Genomic DNA, 21,859 nt, shown 5'->3' on the forward strand with positions numbered 1-21,859 from the left:
TTGAAGAGCCAACTTGTCAGGGGAATGCCTCTTCCAGGAAGGCAGAGTTTATAAAATTGATCCGCACAAAATGACCACATCAAGTATATCTGATACATCTGTACTTGCTATTACCATGTTGAATTTAACGGTTTTCAGGGGAGGGCAGTGTGTTGGCCCTAGGGGGTTGGTTTGAGTTCAGTGTTTAGTTTATGGCTTTAGTCTGAATATGCTGCGTGGGCATGCTACAAGACAGGAAAGCTTGTCCTTTTGCTGCTTTTGCAGCCCTCTCATGCTATATGACAGATCCAGGGTAAACCTTTTACAAAACTTATTTTGTTACGAGAAGACTCCAGTTTGCCAAACTGGAGTGCAGATGTGCATTAGTTTCTGATATTCACAAAGGGATCAGGGGGCAAAAGGAAAGATTTATCCCAAAATAGCCATCCAGGTTTTCAGGAGCTGAAAAAATCTGTTGTTGTGAGTACTCTTCCAAAACCTGAGTAAGAGCTTGCCCAAGAAAACTTGCATGTCTGCATATTGAAAATACATTTTCTCATGGTAAGGTGAAGAGCGTTGTTTCTGGTTTGATGTTCTGAGTGGGTTGCTTCAGAAAGTAAAAGCAGTAAAACCGAGGCTGGGACAGGGAGGAGAGGGCAAGTGGCAGGCTGGATACTTGGTTGCTCTTGGTAGCTCCCTTGCCCATTGTAGCTGCCTGCACACCCTGCAGCTTAACACTACCAAGGTCTAAAGTTCTAAAATAACACACCTGGATAGTTGTTTAATTTTGCCAGATTTGAGAGATTCCAGACAGAAAGAGCCTTTGAGGGAGTCTGGAAGAAGCTATGTTTGTTTTAACCTGCTTTGATTTTTTCCTTTCCTGTGGTGCCCAACTGAAGAGAGAGCCTGACAGCCTTCACTGTACATCACACTGAAAATAGATTAGCCTTGGTGCTTTGTGGTAGGAAAAAACCCTGTTTGTGTGGACAAGCAGTGTATGTTCAGTCTTGCCTTGAGTCTTTCTAACTAACCCTTCTGCCCAGTCTATTCAAAGCCACTGAGAAATTAGTTGCTGCCCTCAATCCAGCAAGTTGCTCAACAAGTATCTGCCTAGTGGGCGATACACTCTAACACAGAAGAGCAGCTGTAGTGCCTGGAAGGAGGCAAAAGGGGTTAAACAAGCCTGGAGGAAAGAGTTGCTTGTCACTCCAAGTCATTGTTCCCCCAAAAGGCATTTGGAGCAATACTACCTTCCTCTACTGCTGACAACACTGTTCCTGTCAATTTAGATGAAGCTACAAAATACTGCAGATGTGAACCTGCTCTATGCATTATAAATGCACTACCAAAGATGGTTTTCATTCAATTGATTCTGACAAAGAGAGAGAAATCTTCCCTGTAGCAGAGGCCTCTAAGATTTATATGAATAACAGCAAGGGTACTGATGTGGCCTGAAAAGCTATTCGCAAACAACAGGAAACAAAGTCATGTTTGTTCAAGCTTTGCCTCACAATCTCTGTGATTTCTTTTTTTTTTTTTTTTTTTTTTGGCCATACTGGGGTTGCTTCTGTAAATTGAAACAGTTGGTCAGGCTTCTGAATCACATAATATTTAGCAAAAAACACAAAGTATGGAACGAGACGTTTGTAGCTTTCTTCTCTTAATAAATTTAATTTCCCTCTGCCCTTTTCAAGATTCCTATCATTTAAACTGCGGTGTTGCTGTCAGTTATGGTGCTGGTGTAACTTTGCAGATTCTCAGTGGGCCTTCACTGAAGTGGCAACAGCATCTTTAACACTGATAGTATTCATTTTAAACAAAAATCTCCTCAGGACTGCAGGTGTTCCTATATAGACACACTGACTTCTAATTTGCTAGAAGAATTATCAGTGTAACAAATACATGGTAAATGTGTTCTTAGGAGTTAGTATGGGTTCTTTAGGCCCATACCATGTTGATTCTGGGATGTATTGTATATACAATCCCTATTATTTCCAAAAGATGGCAACACCCCAAGGATGTTTACTCAGGCAGGGGACTGAGACGGTTTTCTCATAATTGTAAATAGAGCATTTAAAACAATGTAATCCAGCTTTTAGCCTGTTCCCATTTTTGGCCATTCAAGTCTACATGACAGACTGATGAGCTTTGCATGTTTGCCAGGAAATCCAGGTTAAACCCAGTCCCCTGAACTTATGCTTCTGCATCCTGACTCTCATCCTGTTTTTAGAACTGGGGATGTTGCAGAGGGGAAGTTGTGTGTTTTCCCTCTTGGGAAATAGATCTCTTTGCTGCCACTATTTGCTCCAGCAGTCTCTGGGCAAGTTTCAAATGTGATGTATCAGAGAACTGCCTGGAAAGAGGTGGAAGTCGGTGAGACCCAAGAGCACTACATACAGATAGGATGGGAGACAGTAACCCCTGTATACTCATTTTTCTTTGCAGCTGCTAGAGAAAGGAAGAACAAAACAAGCCTCATGAGGTAACAGGACTATAGCTGTGTCTGGTGTTTCGCAGGCATTCCTACCACCTTCATGTGGAAGTCGGTATTACGAATTGACACCTCCTGTGTGAATTACTTGCTGTTTCTTGCTTTGTTCCACTCAAGCATGCTCCTGACCAAGTAAACGATCGTATTTCATATTAAGCGCCACAATTCATCCGGCTGTACTCCTCAGCCTGCGGCACAGTGCAGTTTAAGCATTCTCAACCCTGTGATCCTCAGGACCTAAATCCCAGACTCTGCCAGAGCAGGGAGCTGAGCAGAAACAGACTTGTCAAACGGAAGTTGCTGAAGAGCATGCACGTGTGGGGTGCTGGCAGCACAGGGCAGCATTGCTCAGGGGCTTTGCATTCCACTGGCATGGGGAAGCTGCTGTGCCTCTGGCAGCTGTGTCCTCAGCTCTCTGATTCAGCTGCTCCCACAAGTGAATGTCTCTGTCAGCCTCTCTGTGCATGCAGGACGTACATCTTAAACCGAGCCCCTCACATGCCGAGTTTGTGCAGTTTGGCAGATCTCTGATTACTTGTTGGGAATATCAGAGGAGGAGTTGTAGGCTGCTTGGGCATTACAGCTTTCTCTGAGGTTGTTAACAGGCAACCAGTGAGGCCAGAATACGAGTGGCTGCTATCTGCACGCTGTTGTCTCTGCAGGAGGGACTGTTGGCTGAATCTGTTTTTAAGGATTTTCTGCAATGGATGTGTTGTAGTATAGTCAGTCACTGTCCTGTGGTATAAACTTGAACTCCAAATCACCCTAAGGCTATAAGAGTCCCTACAGTTCAATGTCCCCATCTTCCACAGTGATTTTCAGTGAAAGCAGCAGTCTCTTTAAAAACAGGTTTCGTTTTGCCAAGGTTTTATGCAAGCCTCAATTCTGCCCCCTTTGGCACACTGATCTACTGGTGTTTGCCATAATTTTAACACTAGATTTGCTAATCCTCTTCCCCTGCAGCATCCAAACTGCAGGTCCAGGTTTGAATGTAGGAGGTTATTAAATCATCCCTCCAGGTCATGGATGGGGTGCTTAAATACTATCGTGTTTGATTCTGGCAACTTCTCAAGGTGTCCAAATTAACTTTGGCAGGTATTTGTAAGCTCATCTGCAAAGAAGTAGGAGCATGGGGCTGACAGAGGACATGAGGCAGAGAGGGGGCAGAAAATGAGAACAAGAAAGCAGAAAACAAACAGATCCCCCAAACTGAGGATGCTAAAGTCCGCACTTAAATACTAACCGAATAAATTGTTTCCTTTGAGTAGTTGAAAATGGAAGGGAATATTGGAAGAAAAATAAGAGCTTGCTCTTGAGATGTCTGTGTTTAAGATACTTTTTTTTACCCAGTGCTTGCATAAATCAAAAAGAATCAGTGAATGTGTACAGCCGTGTTTTCACTTGTTTGAAGCCTGATTTAGTCAAAGCCAAATTATTCATGCTGCCTTTAAACAGCCTTCTCAAGAGAAGTAGGGCAGGAAACTCCCACAATAACCCACACAATGGGAGTGAGAGGACAGCCAAACGCTGCCTGGACACGTGAGAAGGGAAACCAGTGTGCCTTTGAGCAGCTGGAAGAAGATTCCAAACCTGGTAATTTTGTACGAGGAAGCATGAAGGGCACCTTTCACGAGAAAGTCCAACTTGTCGCAGCTAGTCGACACAGTGAGCAATGCATGCAGAGCAGGGGTGCGTTGTGTGCAGTGTGTTGGGCCCTGCTCTTTGCTGTTGAAGAGTTTTCAGCTGGCAATTGTCTGCCTCCTGGCTGGGACCAACCAGTCAGTTACTAAATACGTGATGTAGCCCCATCTGCCTGCTGCCAGTCACCCGACCAAGCCTGTGAGACTGACATGGTGGGTTCCATTCTGGTGGTGGTAGAAAATACATGTATGCACACATGGCCCACAAGTAGCTCAGTGTTTGTTTCCACTGAGAAAGTTTTGACCTGGTTAAAGAGCCATTGCTATGGAAACCTAATGAGAAGGTAATTGAATGAAACATCTTTACTTCCCATCCCTTTCTCACACTGGTGCCAGCAAGGTCAGAGCCTTGCAGGCCTGCTTTCTCTTCAGGTTCATGCAAATTTGATAAAAATACCAAAGGCCTGTTTTCTTCTCTGTGCCAGCTCCTGTTAGATAAATTATCTTGTATTCAGTCAGGAGCAGTTACAAGTCTGTCAGTTTTTCATACTAATTATGCAACTGGGCCATTTCTAATGCACATGGATAACCAAATGGCTTTGCAGCAGAGCCAGCATGGACTTTTGCATCAGTTTATTCACCACTATGAATGTGCATAATATTTATAGATTGAAAATCCCATCCCAAGCATTTTCCTCAACGGGTTATAAATAGTGATTGGGAAGGAATAAGAGGGCCACTATCAGTTTGTTGAAGATCATAATAGTTGTGGTTTCATTATCAGATGGTGCTATGGACCTGTGGATTTTATGGTCCATAAATGAGATGTGGCCATGTGTTAAAGCACATCTGCATTTAAAATACTTAGTGTTGAAACAAAAACCCATCAGAAATCCCATCATTTTCAGTTCCCATGTTTGTTCTGTTTGGAGAATAATGAGCTTTCAAAAATCAGCAGGCACATTCATGAAAGCAGCACATGGTGTCATTTGTTTCCTTTCCCAGTTCAGGGGTGTACCAGCACATTCACATCTCAGGGCACATATGACTGTGCCCCTTGTAAACTGAACTGCTCTGTGTGTGAGATAAGCCCCAGTGTTTTCTGTCTGAGATCAGAATCAGTCCAGATTTAACAGGGAAAGCTGTAGCCTAATAGTTCAATGCAGCCTAGTTAAAACATGTCTTAATAATCGGATACACTCAATTGGCTTGTGATGCAAATGTGTGCACTGGTTCTTCTTTGCACTCCATGTTTTAGAGCCCATCTCCAGGATTCAAGGGCTAATATATAAATGGAAGGGATTGCTTAAGTATATCGCAAGGTCATCCCCACTGTAGCACTTTTATAGAAAGATAGAATCAAAGACTGTTTTGGATGCCTGGCTTTGCCATTGTTCATACAAACCCACAGGCTGCAAAGGAAAAGACAGAAGTGCCCTCCAGAGGCAGTCATCATGTCCAGGTCTTGTCAAAGACTTCTGGTCTGATGTCTATCTTTCAATAACCCTCTTAAAAGCAGTCAGTTTGTAAAGCTGCCCTCCCTTTCTCTACTTACTGTTGGAAGCTTGTCCAAATAGTTAGAACATATTAAATCCTTTTTTTTTTTAATGCAGCTTACGTCTACTTGTTCCTGTTCCTGATTTAGTAATAGGCAGTAATTTTGCAGCTTTCAATTTTGACAGACTGAACAGGCACAACTTTTCTAGCTTTCTCTTGTAAAATAAGCTGTCTGGTTCCCTGACTATTCCAGCAGTTTTTCTCTTTACTGCTTCAGGTTTGAATTCATCTTTCTTGAGCCTGAGTAATGACAGTTGTACAGCTATTCCTATATGTATTCATGCTTTGTACTGCCATTGGAATTTCCCATCCTTATGCCTTTTAGGATTAACATGTTGGTTTTTATCTCAGTCATCCTTTTTCACTCGGTGTATCCCCAGGTACTCTGTCACTTGTAAACTCCAGTGTTTGAAAGACTGACTTCTGTGTGAGTCCTGTTCGTGTACTTGCATGTTTTAGTGTTGAGTGTACACTCATTTTTGTTAAGCCTGTCTTTCTAAGCAGCTGGTTTCCTGGTCTTCACTCTGGCTGTTGCTACTAAATTTTGTGTTACTGATCACTGAGTGGTCTGATGTAATTTACTAAACCCACTGAAACCCATCGTCTCTCTAAGGCAGTAATATTTGCTTACTCCCAACAGTAGCTCTGTTTTTAGACTATCTTCTACACTTCGCTCCCCCCCCCCCCTTTGTTTATTTCAGCAGTTTGTCTCCAAGAAGCCCAAAGTGTCAGCCTAGAGATGGGTTTGAAATTGTGAGATTAATGGATTAAAGTTTTGACCCATTCTGCAGCACACTTACAGAGATTATGGTTTGATAAGAAAGTACTCCTCCCCTCTGGCCATAAATCTTCCTTCTTGTCTGAACATATACCCATATGTTTCTTACGCTATATGCTGTGACAGAGTACATTTCATCTGAAAGCTTGCTAATGAAGTTGTACATCAGACTACAACAAAAATGAAGGCCTCTGTGGTGGAATAATGGCATTTGGCTCCCTTTCAGACACGCAGTGCTGAAACTTCTGCCAAGTGTCACTGCATCATTAACTTTCAGTGCAAGTTATCAGTCTATGAATGGAAGAACACAAATCACTTTCAGTGCACGTTCACAGAGGAGCTGCAAATTTAACAGAGTAAGGGAGCGTAATTGGCAAATCAAACATACAGCAACTCTGAGATACTCTGGAATTTTTCACCAGTCATCTAGGAAGTAAATGCTTGATTGATTTTACTGAGGACTTTTAAGCATCAGAGTTGTTTGGTGGAACTAAAAAGCAAGTGCCATATCAGGCTCTGTGTGGTAAGTTTTGTTGGCATTTCCGTCTCTTCAGACCAGCTGTTAGCATTTTCAAGGTCATCCCAGGCATGGAAGATTTCCTCTTCAGGGAATGCATGAAATGATAATTGAAATTTGCATACTCTGATGAAACTCAGCATAGTTCTTAAATCAGTTATAAATGAGAAGGTGGTCTGCTTGCTGTGGATCCTTTTCTTCTCACCCACTTTACCTCAGGCATGTCAGAAGTTTGCTCCTACTGCTCTTCCCCATCTTTGGAGGCCAGTATGTGATGAGTTGGTGGCCTCAGGCTAATTCCCAGTGAACAGATGTCCACATCACAAACATTGCCATTACACCTGCTACTTACTTGTATTGTCGTTGGCAACTGTGTGAAAGGAGAAAGGGATTAAAATGGGTTTAGAGGCTAAAGAACACAAGAGACTGCTTCTTTGCTTTGAGTCTGATTTCACTACTGAGACAGAATTCTGATCATTAACACATAATTTTCTCAGGATGGTGATTTGGTGCATTTAATGGATACTGAATTCATTAAAGATAAACAAAATAACTGATTGAGGTCTATGATGAGGTGCAGAACATGTAGTGGATTCATTTTGTCGCCTCCAACAGACTTTGGCTTTAACTTGGTTGTCTCCATATACAAGTCCACATAATTTTTATCTGATTTACCTTTATTTAGAAAAATACTTGCTGACAATTTTACTGTTGAGTGTCTGGATGAAGTCCTGGACTTGTTGAAAGTCTTCAGATTTTGCCTTTGCTGGAGTTTCTACCCAGAAAGCATGGGGTTTGTGTTTTTCTCCTGCATTTGTCATTCAGGCTTCTTAAAAACTAAGCGTTTGGTGACATACCACTTATATCATTAACTTTTCCCCTTCAAGGGTAAGAAAAACAGAAAAAATCTCCCTCCGCTTGTGCACTACAGATCTGAAATTTGGTTGCTTCAATTAGTTTGCAGTTTATAGTGGATTAAATTTCTAATCAGTCTGAGGTTGAAGGGGATTACATTTCAGAGCGACGCTGTGCCAAACCCTCCTTGTCTAGATGAATTAGTAAATCAAACTGAAACTTCATACTGTCTCACTTCCCCTTTAATGATGTCTTTGCAAACTGATGAGCATGTTTTTCATGCTTACAAAACGTTGGCCAGTAATTGCTTGCATCTTCTGAACTGAACTAAGATTTTCCTTCAAGTGCTTTACTGAATTGATCAAAAACTCTTCATTGCCCTCTTCTGGGGGTCTAAGAAAACGCAAGGGGCCTGTGAAGCACTGTGGACAGTAACAGGAGTATGGCATGTGTGTGTTATTATGTGGGCTCATTCAAAGAACGGTTTAGCTTGAGGTCTTCTTGGTATGCTGGGGTATGCATGTTTCCACTCTGCATGGCTGCAGTACAATCACAGCACAATAGGGCATTGTCATGTTGCGGGGCCGGTCGCTTGGCAAAGGCGCTGCAGTAATGCTTTGCACTTGAAACCTCCAGCAAAGCCATTGAAGCTGGCAGAAGTTGTTTCACAGGCTTGGCACAGCATGGTTAAACAGCAATTCCCATAGGAAGGCTTCAAAGAATAGCACAAGATTTGGTAACTTCTATTAGCTTCCTTTTATACAGACAAGAAAAAAAAAAGGCCATGAAGCGGGGTGATGTTGTCTCATCAGAGATCCCACAATGAACTGTTGGCACTGAGGTGGAATCCATTATGGAAAACTGGTTCAATGAATATAAAGACCAGGAACAAAAGATTTACTTACTGTTTTAGTGGGTTGTTTGTAAAGTCCATGTTCTGTTAAAATAAGTCTCTTCTGCTAGCTTTTGAGGAAGGGAGTTACACAATTGTGGGAAAGCACACAGGAGGGACTAGGGAAAAAGCTGTGTCTCCAGTCATCTGTGGACCCACTTCACAGTGTCTGCACAAACTTTCTGTACCTTGTCTTTAAATCTTTCTTTCTCTGTTCCACACAGTAGCTTCTGAAAGGTTAATGAGTGCATATTTGTAAAGCATGTTCATATAAAAATCAAATAGGCTGACAACCATTGTACAGCTACACAAATACAGCAACCCAGTGCTACAGTTTCTAAGGCAGCCATATTACTGTTTTACAAGTGGAAAGGGGAAAAAGATGTGAAAAAGTGGGGTTTTTTTTTGAGAGATCCCTAGACTGCTTTGCCTTAACCTTAGGTTTCTGCTGGTACGTATTTTTCTACACGGGTCACAAAACGCATGTGTTAAGAGGGGAACTCAGTTACTGTAGCCAGACCAGTGGGTTCAGTTTTTGTTTCCCACTTGCTGTGTTGAGAAGAAAGGGGAAGAGAAAACAGCTCATGATATGTTGTTTGGAAACTATAATTTATTGTAATCAGACAGCTCCCATGAAATGCTAGAAGCCTGCATCAATAAGTCCATTTCTCTTTTTTGTCCTAGGCTCTCCATTCATAAATCAAGTTCGGAAGAAGGCTCTGTAGGTCAGTATATTTCATTTTATTAGATACTCCTATGGAATACTTAAACAGGTTTTGAGTTTTGCTTGTGCTGGGATGCGAAGAGCTGAGTAAACACAATGCTGGCAAAAGCCAGCAGCATTTGTGTGTGTGGGGAAGACGAGTTTCACCAGCTTGAAGTTTGATGCTGGGTGTCTCAGTGATCACTGAGACTGCCCAACCAGCATTGTCATGTGGTAAATATGCATCTTTTGACTTGTATTGAATTTCAAATGTTGGCATGTTAGATCACTGCTAGCCTGTTCATTTTTGTATTCTGAAAATTGCCACCACCAGTGAATAACTGGTGGTTTTATTTTTGTTCCTGTCATGCCATAGTCTTTTCCTTTATTTCTGAATCATTTTGTATTCTTAAATATGCATTTGTTTCCCATTGTCTTTCAGTTTTTGGGATACTGTTTTCTTTTTTAAACTTACTATAACTAGTTCATACTGCTGTCCTGACATTAGTTGAGCTGATACAATTCTGGACAAATTTTATTTTCTTCATTGGAGAGGAAAAGAAAAACTGGGAGGGTTTTTTTGTTTCTTTTTAATGTTTTCCTAAGGACATTTCCACACAGTCTGTACTTGAGCTGTGTTTCAGAGTCAGTAAATCCAGCACTAGGTCTTTTGGGGCAGGATCCAAAATACTATATTCACATGCTGAAACTCAGTGGCACGGTATAAACTGTGTTCCTTTGAGTTTTTCAAAAGCAGAGGGGTGATGCAGCTGTTTATCAGTAGCATTTTTTGCCAGATGAGGCACAGTATGTTCTCTTGCAGGTGGCATAAACTTTATAGCATGTGCCCTGGTTATTTCGTGAAACGAAGTTATATGCCCTAAATTGAGCCAGATACTATTTCTTTTTTAGAACAAATGATTTACATCAAGCCATATGCAGATCTGACATTAATGGACTTGGAGATCCAACCTTGCGCAGTCCAGGCATACAAAGAGTCAGATATAGTTGATGGTTTACACGATTTCTCATGCCAAGTAGTACAATGTGTGTGTTTGTGCATACATGTGTGCCTCTGTGTGTGTGCATTTATATATATGTATATAGAATGAAAGTATTTATTTTCTGTATAGATAAGCATACTGCACACACATATTGGAAAAATAGTTGTCTGAGTTGTGGCTTAGGCTGCATAATTGTGGTTCAATTAAAGAAAATAAACAACAAAATACTTCAAAAACACTTCCATACTTGACATTAACAGATCAACAGATATCAAAATGAATGTAAAGTATTTTTTGTTTATAATTCAAAATATGTAAGTTACTGGCTTATCTCAGTCCTCTATATGCTATGCATTGGCAATTATAACAGAATGTGTGTTTCCCTGAAATAGCTACATCAGCATAGTTCTAGTACAGAATGCATCAAGAAAAATTAAAAAAAAAAAAAAGATATTTTTATTCTTGTTTTTACATAGAAAATACAGCTTAATGCTTGAAAATTTTCTAGCATTCACTAACTAATGTTTCTTTCTGAAATTCTTTTTCCCTTTCCTCTCCCCCTCCCTCCCCACTTTCCTTTTAGGGAAAGCAGACTGGAAAAAGAAAAATAAGTTTTTTTGGCAAAATTTCCGAAAGAACCAGAAAGGACTAATGAGGCAGACTTCAAAAGGTAAATCTGTTTTTATGACACACAACCTATCCATATAAAATAGAAGGATCCAGCATCACAAACAAGTAAAATTCATTTGCATCAGTGTGGCAGTTATATCTGGGAGTATGACAGCTTTGGTTCATTGTGACAGGGCTCAGAAAGAAGAGTCACATTTTGTGAGACTACAGACATGCAGACATGAGGCTGGGATGCCTTCAGTCCTGTCAGTAATAGCACATGCACTAAGTGATGCAGTTAATATATATTTACAAGTAATATCTGTAAATGAACGAGATGCCTTTTTTTTTTCCTGATCCTGCCTTGATGAGAGAAGTGCTTGATCTTAGACATTTCTCCTTTCTTTGGCATTTGCTTACTTTGAATCCAGCCTCTCATTGTACAAGACACTACACAAAGGAGTAGTGAAAGTGCCTCTGGTGATTCATGCAAAGTAGGATCAATGCCACTTAAACGGTCAGGTGTCTTTCTCTAGTTCTTCTCCAAAAGATGCAGCTGTTCATTGCTTCAAGTATTTCTCTTCACACAGAAAGTTTCTATTTCCCCATGAGTATCTGATAGATCCTTGTGTTGCAAATAGATGCTTCTCCACATCACTATGTCTGTGTTCAGACAGATAGTGGAAGATGACAGAAGCCTACTTAGGAGGTTGAAAAGGGGTGCATTTACATTCTCAGTTAAATGTGGGTCCTTGCTTGCTCTCAAGGCAAGTTCTAGTTGTCCATGCTGACATGCCAAGCAAATGCCAAAAGGAGAGGTCCTGGTGGTAAGAGCCAAAATACATCCAGCACCATATGTCAGCACAGTAGCTGATTAGATTAGATAGCATGGAAAGATAAGGGGACATGGCCAGTCTGCAGCAGAGAGCTACAAGGGCGCAGAACACCATTCCTGAAAAGGCTTCCCATCCACTCTGGCAGCGACTACAGTATTCCTCAGGGCTGAGAGCAGGACTTTTCTTAGCACCTTCTGTTTTGATTCTTGTCTTTCAGGATCAATAACTGCATAGATGACAATCACTTTTTACTTTTCCTTGTCATGTTCTCTTGCTTTCAGTGTCAAAGTAGACTTTTCTAGCCTTAATTTACTTTTTTTTTTTTTTTCTCGATTACTTCCAAATCATTCAGTCCTTTGAAATCATCATATAAGCCTGCCCTGGGGAGCATCTGTTTTTTGGCCAGACAGAGTCATATGGCAACCATATTTCAGAGCATCCACTAAAATCCAGTACCCTGCTCTGTGCATGACCTCTTAGACGTGCTTGTTATCTCTGTGCTTTTTCCTGCAGGAGAGGATGTAGGGTACGTGGCCAGTGAGATCACGATGAGTGATGAAGAACGGATCCAGCTCATGATGATGGTCAAAGAGAAGATGATCACCATTGAGGAAGCACTTGCTAGGGTATGATTATGTATATACTTCAGTTTCCTTGAGAAACAAGTTTTAGGATGTAGGCTATACCGATTGGAGTTTTCATTTGCTCAGAAAACATAGAACAAGGGGGAGAAAGCCTGCATAGGCAACATAAATTAGATAGCAATTTCTTTGTTTATGAGGAAGGATGAGATTTAGCTCAACCAAAAATAGATGTCCTGTGCATGGTAAATTAATCGAGCCCTAAAAGCATTTGCTTCTCTTGGTTAGCAATAAAAAGTGCTAATCAGAGAAAAGCCGACTAAGGGACAGGAATTTCACCTGTACTAGCCTTTATTTACCATATATGTTCATAGTCTTGTTTAGTACTAAAAGGAATGCTTCAAGTTCTGCTGAGCTTGCCTTATTTGTTTCAGAATACATATATTTCTTATTTTCCTGCTGCTAATGGCTGAAAGGCAGTTTGATTGAAGGCTTCCATTTTTCAGCAATTAAAACTAAAAAAAAATAATAACGTTTAAGTTAAAATTTATTCTGCTTGTTTCTTAGCAAAAAAAGGTGAAGCTTGTTTTAATAGCCTTCAAGAAAACATAGTCAGATATTTTTGGCATTTGACATTAAAATCAGCATGGATGTATCTTTTGATAAGTGCAGTGGCTGTCACAAGTGTCTCTTTATGAAATCTAAATGTTAATAAACCACAAGAAAAGTAGCTGTAAGTTATTGTATTTGTGCAGCAATAGGGCTGAGATTTAATTGTTCAGGAGCCAAAACAGTGTTAAAGTTTCTGCACCACATTTGATTTTGTACCCTTGTGGCAAAGACTGTGAGGGAACACAGGGTATTCTGTATGGGCTCCATTAGAGGAGCAGAAAACACAATTTAGATCATGAGTTGGCACTCCAATAAATTTCGGTACTGACAAATTAAATCTTGAGATATATTATCCTAGAATACAAAGTTATGTTATCATCTGAAGAGAAGATTACTTTGCTGGGAGTCATATAATGAAAAAAAAAAGAAAAGCCGAATTTTTTAATTACCAGGCAGTAATATTGGGAATACTTTTAACTTCTCTGCTGTTGAAACTTTTGAGGGGAGGAGAGGTTGTACCTAGTCTGCATGGTACATATATGTACTGGTACTGTTTCCCTCTAGTGGGCTGAGCTACTAGCTGCAACTTTGTTAGTATCATCAGTTCTTGATGATCCTTTCAACAGTTTGACTCCAGTAAGATTGATTTTTTTTTTTTGTCCTAAGCCTTTTATTGGGAAACAGAAAAGACGGTCTTTTGTTTTAGAATTATGGTTCCTAGTGATTGCTGCAGATCGTTTTCTCTATGAAGGAAATTGGCAGGCTATTGTGATTTAATCTGTCTGCTGTAAACTGTGCCTCTGAAATGGGGATGTGTAATTTATATTTGCCAGTGACACTTCATCAAAATCCATTATTTACAGATCACTTCCTTTTAAGAAAGAAAAAAAGTCATCATTAAAACTACTGGTTCTAAAGCAAATTAATTTATTTTGAACAAGTGAGACATGCAATGCGAAAAGTTCTGATTCTTTCAGTTCCACAATGATACCGGGGGGGGGGGAACGGGGGACTGAACTCTTTCTATCCTGAAAGGACATGAACTCTTTCTATTTTAATGTAGCCTGATAGCTTCTCCTCACTGGAAAAGCTTCTGTCTTTTCAAATTTCAGCTGAAGGAGTATGAAGCCCAGCACAGGCAATCGAGCACTGTAGATGCTACAGAATGGCCTGATGGTTCTTACTCAACATTTGATGGGTCTTCCAATTGTAATGTAAGTACCTATCATTTTGATATAGCTCTCCAGTATCATTTCAAATTTACATTCTTCTATTGCAGTCAGAAATACTGTGATTTACCTGGCAATTGCCTTATTAGCATACATATAAATTGACCTTGTGATGCCATGTTCTGTCTGCAGAAAATATTTTAAATCTTCAAGGTCAGTTGTCTTGCACTTTAACAGTCTTACTGTATAATCTCTCTTTTTTATTTTTCTTTTTTCTTTAATCTGACCCTTTTTCACTGAGCTTTCCAAGTACAGGTTATCCCCCGGCAAAAATGCCAGTGTTCCAAAATGTACAGCAAAGGGCTTTTAGGTTGTTTAGAGGGAACTGTTTCACTTTACTTATTCATAGTAACTGAGAAGTAGAGTTTCTCAGGCCTTCCTAGCCCTTTTTGATACATTTTAGATGAGGGTCTGGCTAAATCCTAGCTGCCTGCTGCTTTCAAACAGTTCTATCTTTGCGTTTGCTAAGTCTTAGCCGAGAGAGTTTGCAGCTTCTGCCAGACCCGTGAGCAGTAAGGCAGCTTTCCTCCATAATTTTTACTTTTGAGCTGTGCAGCTTCTGTTGTTTTTATGAGCATCAGACAGCCTTTGTATCATGCCATACTGAGTTAATTAGTTTTTCCTTCCAAATATCTTCATTTTCACTGAGTAGTTTATTCCACTTCATTTCTCTAATTAAAAGTTCACAGATAAATCTTAGAGGAGAACACATTCGGCTGTCAAATCCAAGCTTTTTGTAACCCATGTAATTGAAATATAGACTTTTGAGACCATTGATTTATTTTATTCTGTATGGAATTTCCTACTAACTGCAGCAGCAGACAGTTAGCTTCTCCTCCCTCAATGAAAAGAGGAATGCTATGTCATTTTATGAGATGTTTAAAATATTTTGTGGTGGAGAAAGATTTTCTTGTTTGTATTCAAAAAAGAATATGCCCATCTTTAGTTAGATGGGAACAGAGAGGGAGCTGATGTTGTGTTGATACTTGAGAAATACGCAAAGAACAGAGAAGGAAGGATCCTGACTCTTCTATACTGATTGTTTAGCCAGCTGAAAGATCCCTTGATCTTCTCCTCATCAGTGTTTATAGCCTGAACTTTCCCTTCTTAAGGCCTTTGGCTAAGGTACCTATAGCATAAAAGCCTCAAAACTCTTATTTTCTGAGGTCAAATCTCAGAAGGATACTGGATTTCTTTCTTAAACCTTCTGACAGTGGTTTACTCTTGCGTTGAAGTTACTGCAAGCTGTGTATACCTCTGAGAACTGAACATGACTCACTATTTCCTCCCTAATGGAACAACTTGGCACCTTTTCTCTAAAATTATTTTCCTAAGCCATCTTTCCACTGTGAGCCAAGAGCTCTGCCTCTCTCTTGTGTCCTATTAGGATTTGAACCATCTTCCTGCTAACTTCAGTGAGGGATCTCTAGTCCATCGCTGTAAGATACCTCTCAAGATTTTTGCCCTTGCTTCTCATTTTTATCCTGGTTACATTTAACAGAAGCTGTGAAACTGCTTGCCTTCAAGGAAAAAGCAGATAATCTGCAGAAACGAAAGTTCATGTTAGAACGAAAGTCAGCTTGGCTTCTTTTTTTTTGTGTGGCCAAGAAAGAAGCTGGGGTTAACTGAGGTAAAAGACTTTGGGATATAATTGATGTGCAAGAGGGAAAAACAAACGGCACAAACTATCAGATATGGCTAGAGATTGTGTGTGTGTTCACCCAGACTATTTTGTCAAAGGACTTCTCTTTTAATCCAAAATAACAAGCTTTTGAGATGTGCAAAGATGATTCTGTTCTCAAGCCCTTTCTTTGCCGAGTGGTTTGACTTTCAGCGCCATTTGTGTGATTTGTACTCTGCGAATTTGGAATCTCAGCTCGACTACCCCACTCATTTTGTAGAGGCCATGAAGCAAAGATGTTTTTCCATGTATTAAAAACACTCTATTAGGTAGCCCACTGCCTTCTAACCTCAGAAAGTAATTGAAAATATGAGTCACTGAAATTGAAGTTTCTGGTTTGAATTAAAACTCTTTGGGCAATGGTTCTTCTGGTTCTGTTCACATTTTTTCTGATTTCCTTTTTTTTTTCAGTCTCATGGCCAAATTGTTACTAGGCAGTTTTTAGTGGAACATTGTGATCATACTTAATCATTTTGTAAATATTTTGTAAACACAAATGATTAAAGTAAATCTCAGGATAACTGCAGATTGAGGAAATTTAGGAAAAGAATATTTTTTAGTTTACTTGCTGTATATATTTGTTTAGTAACCTTGGGGATTTAAGAGATGCCAAGACACTTGTATAATGACCTTTCCACCTTCCCCTCGTCCTTGTTTTATCTGTGTAGTCAGAGAGACCTGCTGGTAGTTAGAAGGACTTGGTAAGATGGGTCACTAGTTTTCTAGTGTTTTGCGGAGAATCTTAATCTAGCTTTGCTCAGTGAATACATTTCAGGTAGAAGGAAAAAGAAAAAAGAGAATCTAAGCAATCAGAGAATCTTAAAATGGAGACAGAACATATGAAGTGTTCTAAGCATTTAAGTACTCCATTGCTTTCAAGTCAGCTCTGCCCACAGCATAAGAACGGCCACCTATCAGGTAACATCTAAAGGGTAAATATCATTAGTTGTTGTTGTTTTCCTCTTTAGGAGAAAAAAAAGAGCACTTTTTATTTTAAACTTGTATAGCTGTTATGTGTTTATGACTAACATCACTGGTGTTGATCCTTAACTCATTTAAAGATTGATTTAAGGATTCTTTTTCCCAGTTTCTCCTCCTCTAAATTACTGTACCAGGGTATGGAAATGTGCATTTTATACTCCTCAAAACTAAACCCTAAAATGAACCGCAAGGGATTGAAGGATCATAATCTCATCTCTGCATCTGAAGGGAAGCAGCCTGATGTCATTACTCTGCTGTTAATTATATGTCCTGTTTGTTTGCTCTTAAGAAACAAAGGCCTTGCCAAGTAAGTAGGTGACTCCGTTCTCTGCCACTTTAGACCAGTTTGTAGCTTTCAGTCTTACTACTGTAGCCCTTTCGTTTCACAACAAAGTATGTGTGTTATTTATTTGCTAGTGTGGGAATCCAGTTGAAACTGTTATCCTTTTGAGTCCAATGTATCAGAAGTCTAAAACGACTCATCATTTTTTCACACATTTATTTCTGAGTATTTATGTTTCATCTCTGTTGGAATGAAGGCTGCTCACAGCAACACTAGACAAGCTTTCATTGACTTTTGCCAAGCACTGGGATGTAAAGCAGGTGCAGATTACAAATGGATCGCTCTCTGGGTTTTAGATAAGGGCCTGTTTGTCCTCAGGAGTCAGAAAGTCCAGGGAAAAGAGAAGACTTCAAAATTGTATCACATTCTTTCTTTACACTGAGGTGCCTTTTGTGCTTCTTAAAGATAGATATTTGTTTGATAACTTCGAGTGCTGGAATTCTCAGTTCATATACAACAGGGTGGTTCATCCCCAGAGCCCCGCTGGTACAGCTTCAGCCTGCTCGGAGGGACCTGCACTGGGAGGCTTCAGCATAAATCTTTCTTGTTCCCTCTGCTGAAAGACTGCTAATTGGTACCAATTGTCATGTTTGATGAGGGGGTGGGGGAAAAGAGGGAAGCAGGAGGGAGGTTGTGGCATACGTGTGCTGCCACTGAAACAAACCACTAATTAACTTCGTTGACAGTTTCTGTAGAGGCAGCTTAAACGAAGTTGTAATTATTTCTGGACAGAATTGTTTTGTTGTTCTTGTCAAGCTTCTGTGTTTCGGTTTTGATCAGCGGATAATGGTCAGCCATTAGTGCGAGCTTCCATGTAACCCAGCCAGGCTTCGTTTGAAGGGTTCTGTTGGGGGCTGTGCTGTGCTTCCCCGAGACCTCTCCACCTGCTACACGTGGCCCTAGCAGCCTCAGGAGAGAGGCCATAAAATTTATGAGCGGGGAGAACAAAAGCAGCATCTCCCTCCAACTGTACAGCCTGCAGGTGGGCAGTGGGAAGCTCGCAGTGCTGTTTTAGCTCCCTGACCTCCCAACACTTCCCTACCCAAGACTGTCAACATGGCACTATTACCACTAAGAAACTGGCACCCTGTTTGTTTTTGCTGAGGAAGAGTGGCAGCAGTTGTTCAGACCTGGAGGTGTGCCATGCACATCTGCATCTGCCATGAGGCTGATGCTGGGGAAAACCTTCTTTGCATTGCTGCTGGTCTGTCTTCTATCAATCCACTTTGACAAATGGCAACACATCAAGTCCACACAGTAACAGTTCTAGCCAGAGCAAGATAATCTTTTGTTGTTCCTGTTCTTCATGTAATTTCCTGAGGACATTTTTATTTACCAGGTCATTAAATGGAGCTGAAAGTTGAAAGGGTGTGCAGTATTGGGTTTGTGTTTGATATCAGAGTCAAAGGCAGAATAACAGATGAGAATGGACTTTGTGTTGCATTTGTTTCAATCTGAGAGATTCTGAAGCTGTTGAAACAGGATTTAATTACCCATGGTGAAAAGTACCCATTGTACAAAGCTGACCTACAAAAGATGAAATCTGGTAGAATTATCTCTGACTCACCACGGTCATTACTGTATTGTTTGGTAAGTGTGTAGAGTAGGAAGAAAAGAAATAGTTGTGGTCTAACTTCCATAGCACCAATTACCTTGAGAGTAAATCTAAGTGTAACGACAGCAAATCCACATTATTCAGGGTTATACTGTATTTCATTGGTTCAGATTCTGGATGCTTTCTAAATACAGCAATTTTAAAATTGATTCTTATTCCCATTACTGATGGATTCTTAAAATGTTTAACCACTTGCTAGCATTATTATTGCTTGTAATACAGGACTGTTCCAGTAAACAGGAAAAGACCCTTCTTTTGGCATAGTCATTTTGACTTGTTAGAACTAAGCTCAAATTCAATCAATGCATATGGAGAGTCAGCTTTGGATACCAATGGAGACGTGGGTATGATGTGGAGGTTTTTTTAAATTTAAACAGTAGTGTTTTAAGCTCAAAGTAACATGGATGCTTTGAGCATTTTGAGAGCTGTGCCCTGTTTTTGCTGTTATCACAGGAATTATCATTTTTCATGGTTTTTTTTTCCCATTAAAAGCTAAAGGGTGTAAGATGATGGTTCTGTGTTTCAGTTTTTCTTGGAGAGCTTGTGGCCACCTCGAGGCCATGCATGCTCTTAGAAGTAATGGAGGGGAGCTGGTGTTGAGCATGGCTATGAATGAATGCAGAGCTTTCATCTTTGCTCTGAATAGTCTGGTGACCCAATTTCTGTTAAGATTTCCTGAAAAGCATTGATGTGCCTCATTGCATTGAGTGATATATTTATTATTACTCTCCAAGTTTCATTAATACTGTCAGTGCTCAGTAATAGTTATGATGAAGGAAGAGCCTACAATAAGATATGGCTTCAAAATGATAGTTCTGAATTACCACGCTATGTGCCTACCACAGGGGCCTGTCCTGGGAGGCACTGGCTGCCCTCCTTTTTCCACTGATCTCAGGGACAGAGTCCCGCACCTCTCCATGAAATCTCGTAGCAGAAGAATTACAGCATGTTTTCTTATTATCTTTCTCCCCTCTCTATTCATGCATAAGGGTTTCCCATGGGTATAGTAATACAGAAATCTTCATGAGAGAAACACAAATTGTCATTACAGTTCCCAGGACACAACACAGTTTTAAGTAAGGTCAGTGCTGTGAAGTGATGATAGCAGAGCAAAAGACCATCAATGTGTTTATATTTGGTTTTGTTGCTTTTTGTAAGGAGTTTTTGCATATTTGGTCTGAAATTTTCCAGAATGCCTTAGAATTTGAAGGAATAACACATTTATTTAGGAATAAAACTGTATCACTTCTTTAAGTATTACAGAATCACAGAATGATTAGGGTTGGAAGGGACCTTAAAGATCATCTAGTTTCAACCCCCCTGCTATGGGCAGGGACACTTCCCACTAGACCAGGTTGCTTAAAGCCGCATCCAGCCTGGCCTTATTTACCATTTGCTTATTTGCTTTATTTACCATGCAAGACTTGCCCATGTCGTTACCAGATCCGTCTTGGCTAGGTATGTGGATCAAGAACTGGTAAGAAGGAAGAAGGCAGAGAGTTGTGGTCAGTGGGGCAGAATCTAGCTGGAGGTCTGTGACTGGTGGAGTCCCTCAGGGGTCGGTGCTGGGACCAGTGCTGTTTAATATTTTCATCAATGACCTGGATGAGGGAACTGAATGTACCCTCAGCAAGTTTGCTGGTGATGCTAAACTGGGAGGAGTGGCTGACACACCAGAGGGCTGTGTTGCCATTCAGCGAGACCTGGACAGGCTGGAGAGTTGGGCGGAGAGGAACTTGATGAAATTCAACAAGGGCAAGTGTAGAGTCTTGCATCTGGGGCAGAACAGCCCCATGTACCAGTACAGGTTGGGGGCTGACCTGCTGGACAGTAGTGAAGGGGAAAGGGACTTGGGGGTCCTGGTGGATAGGAAGATGACCATGAACCAGGAATGTGCCCTTGTGGCCAAGAAGGCCAATGGCATCCTAGGGTGCATTAGAAAGGGTGTGGGTAGTAGGTCAAGAGGGGTTCTCCTCCCCCTCTACTCTGCCTTGGTGAGGCCGCATCTGGAATACTGTGTCCAGTTCTGGGCCCCACAGTTCAAGAAGGACAGGGAATTGCTTGAAAGAGTCCAGCGCAGAGCTACAGAGATGATTAAGGGAATGGAACATCTCTCTTATGAGGTGAGGCTGAGGGAGCTGGGACTCTTTAGCTTGGAGGAGACTGAGGGGTGACCTCATCAATGTTTACAAATATGTAAAGGGTGAGTGTCAGGATGATGGAGCTAGGTTTTTTCAGTGATGTCCAGTGATAGGACAAGGGGCAATGGGTGTAAACTGGAGCATAGGAGGTTCCATGTGAACATCAGGAAAAATTTCTTTACTGTGAGAGTGACAGAGCACTGGAATGGGTTGCCCAGGGGGGTTGTGGAGTCTCCTACGTTGGAGATATTCAAGGCCGGCCTGGACAAGTTCCTGTGTGATGTACTCTAGGTTACCCTGCTCTTGCAGGGGGGTTGGACTAGATGATCTTTTGAGGTCCCTTCCAACCCTTAGGATTCTGTGATTCTGTGTCGCTGGTGTGACTATACATTGTCACCACAGGATTGTACTAAGCAGTTGGCAGTAACACAGCCCAAGTAAACCTCCTGCTTGCTGCCAGTAGGAGTGGCTCCTGCGTTTGTCAAGACTGGATGCAATTAGTCTGCCATAAGGTCTCTGAGAAAAATCTTCCTGGTATCATGAGTCAGAGAAGAGCGCTTACAGTAATGCACAGGCAGTGACTGTAATTAAGCGTGTTCATAACCACTTCTGTTTTGACTGCATTCAGACAAGTCCTGTTGACTTGCTTTACCGCAAAGTGTTTGGCCATGCACTGGGGGAGGGTGGAAGGTGGGAAGGCAAATCAATTTAATATTCATTCTAGCGTATTACTTGGCTTTTTGATACCATTTTGCCCTTGGGCAGCTGCCTGATTTCTCTGCTTATTACATAGAGGGTGGGGGGATGATGGAACC

The 21,859-nt window shown here is 40.9% G+C and overlaps 1 protein-coding gene across 6 annotated transcripts in view; it reads left to right on the forward strand.

Annotated features, from left to right (window-relative positions):
• The window catches only part of LOC133278565 (SAM and SH3 domain-containing protein 1-like), a 535,664-nt gene that overhangs the window by 473,231 nt on the left and 40,574 nt on the right, over positions 1-21,859 (forward strand). For 5 of the 6 annotated variants that reach the window (XM_061471499.1, XM_061471503.1, XM_061471502.1 and 2 more), the window contains 4 exons: positions 9,394-9,434; positions 11,000-11,086; positions 12,375-12,487; positions 14,167-14,268. In XM_061471499.1, coding sequence (XP_061327483.1) covers positions 9,394-9,434; positions 11,000-11,086; positions 12,375-12,487; positions 14,167-14,268 — 343 coding nt within the window. The remainder of the gene's footprint in view (positions 1-9,393; positions 9,435-10,999; positions 11,087-12,374; positions 12,488-14,166; positions 14,269-21,859) is intronic. The other variant, XM_061471500.1, reaches the window with a different exon arrangement.

Source organism: Pezoporus flaviventris, unplaced genomic scaffold, assembly GCF_033815535.1.
Source record: "Pezoporus flaviventris isolate CSIRO_AGI_PZ_B2104156 unplaced genomic scaffold, CSIRO_AGI_Pfla_v1 ptg000066l, whole genome shotgun sequence".
In the NCBI taxonomy this organism is placed as follows: Eukaryota; Metazoa; Chordata; class Aves; order Psittaciformes; family Psittacidae; genus Pezoporus; species Pezoporus flaviventris.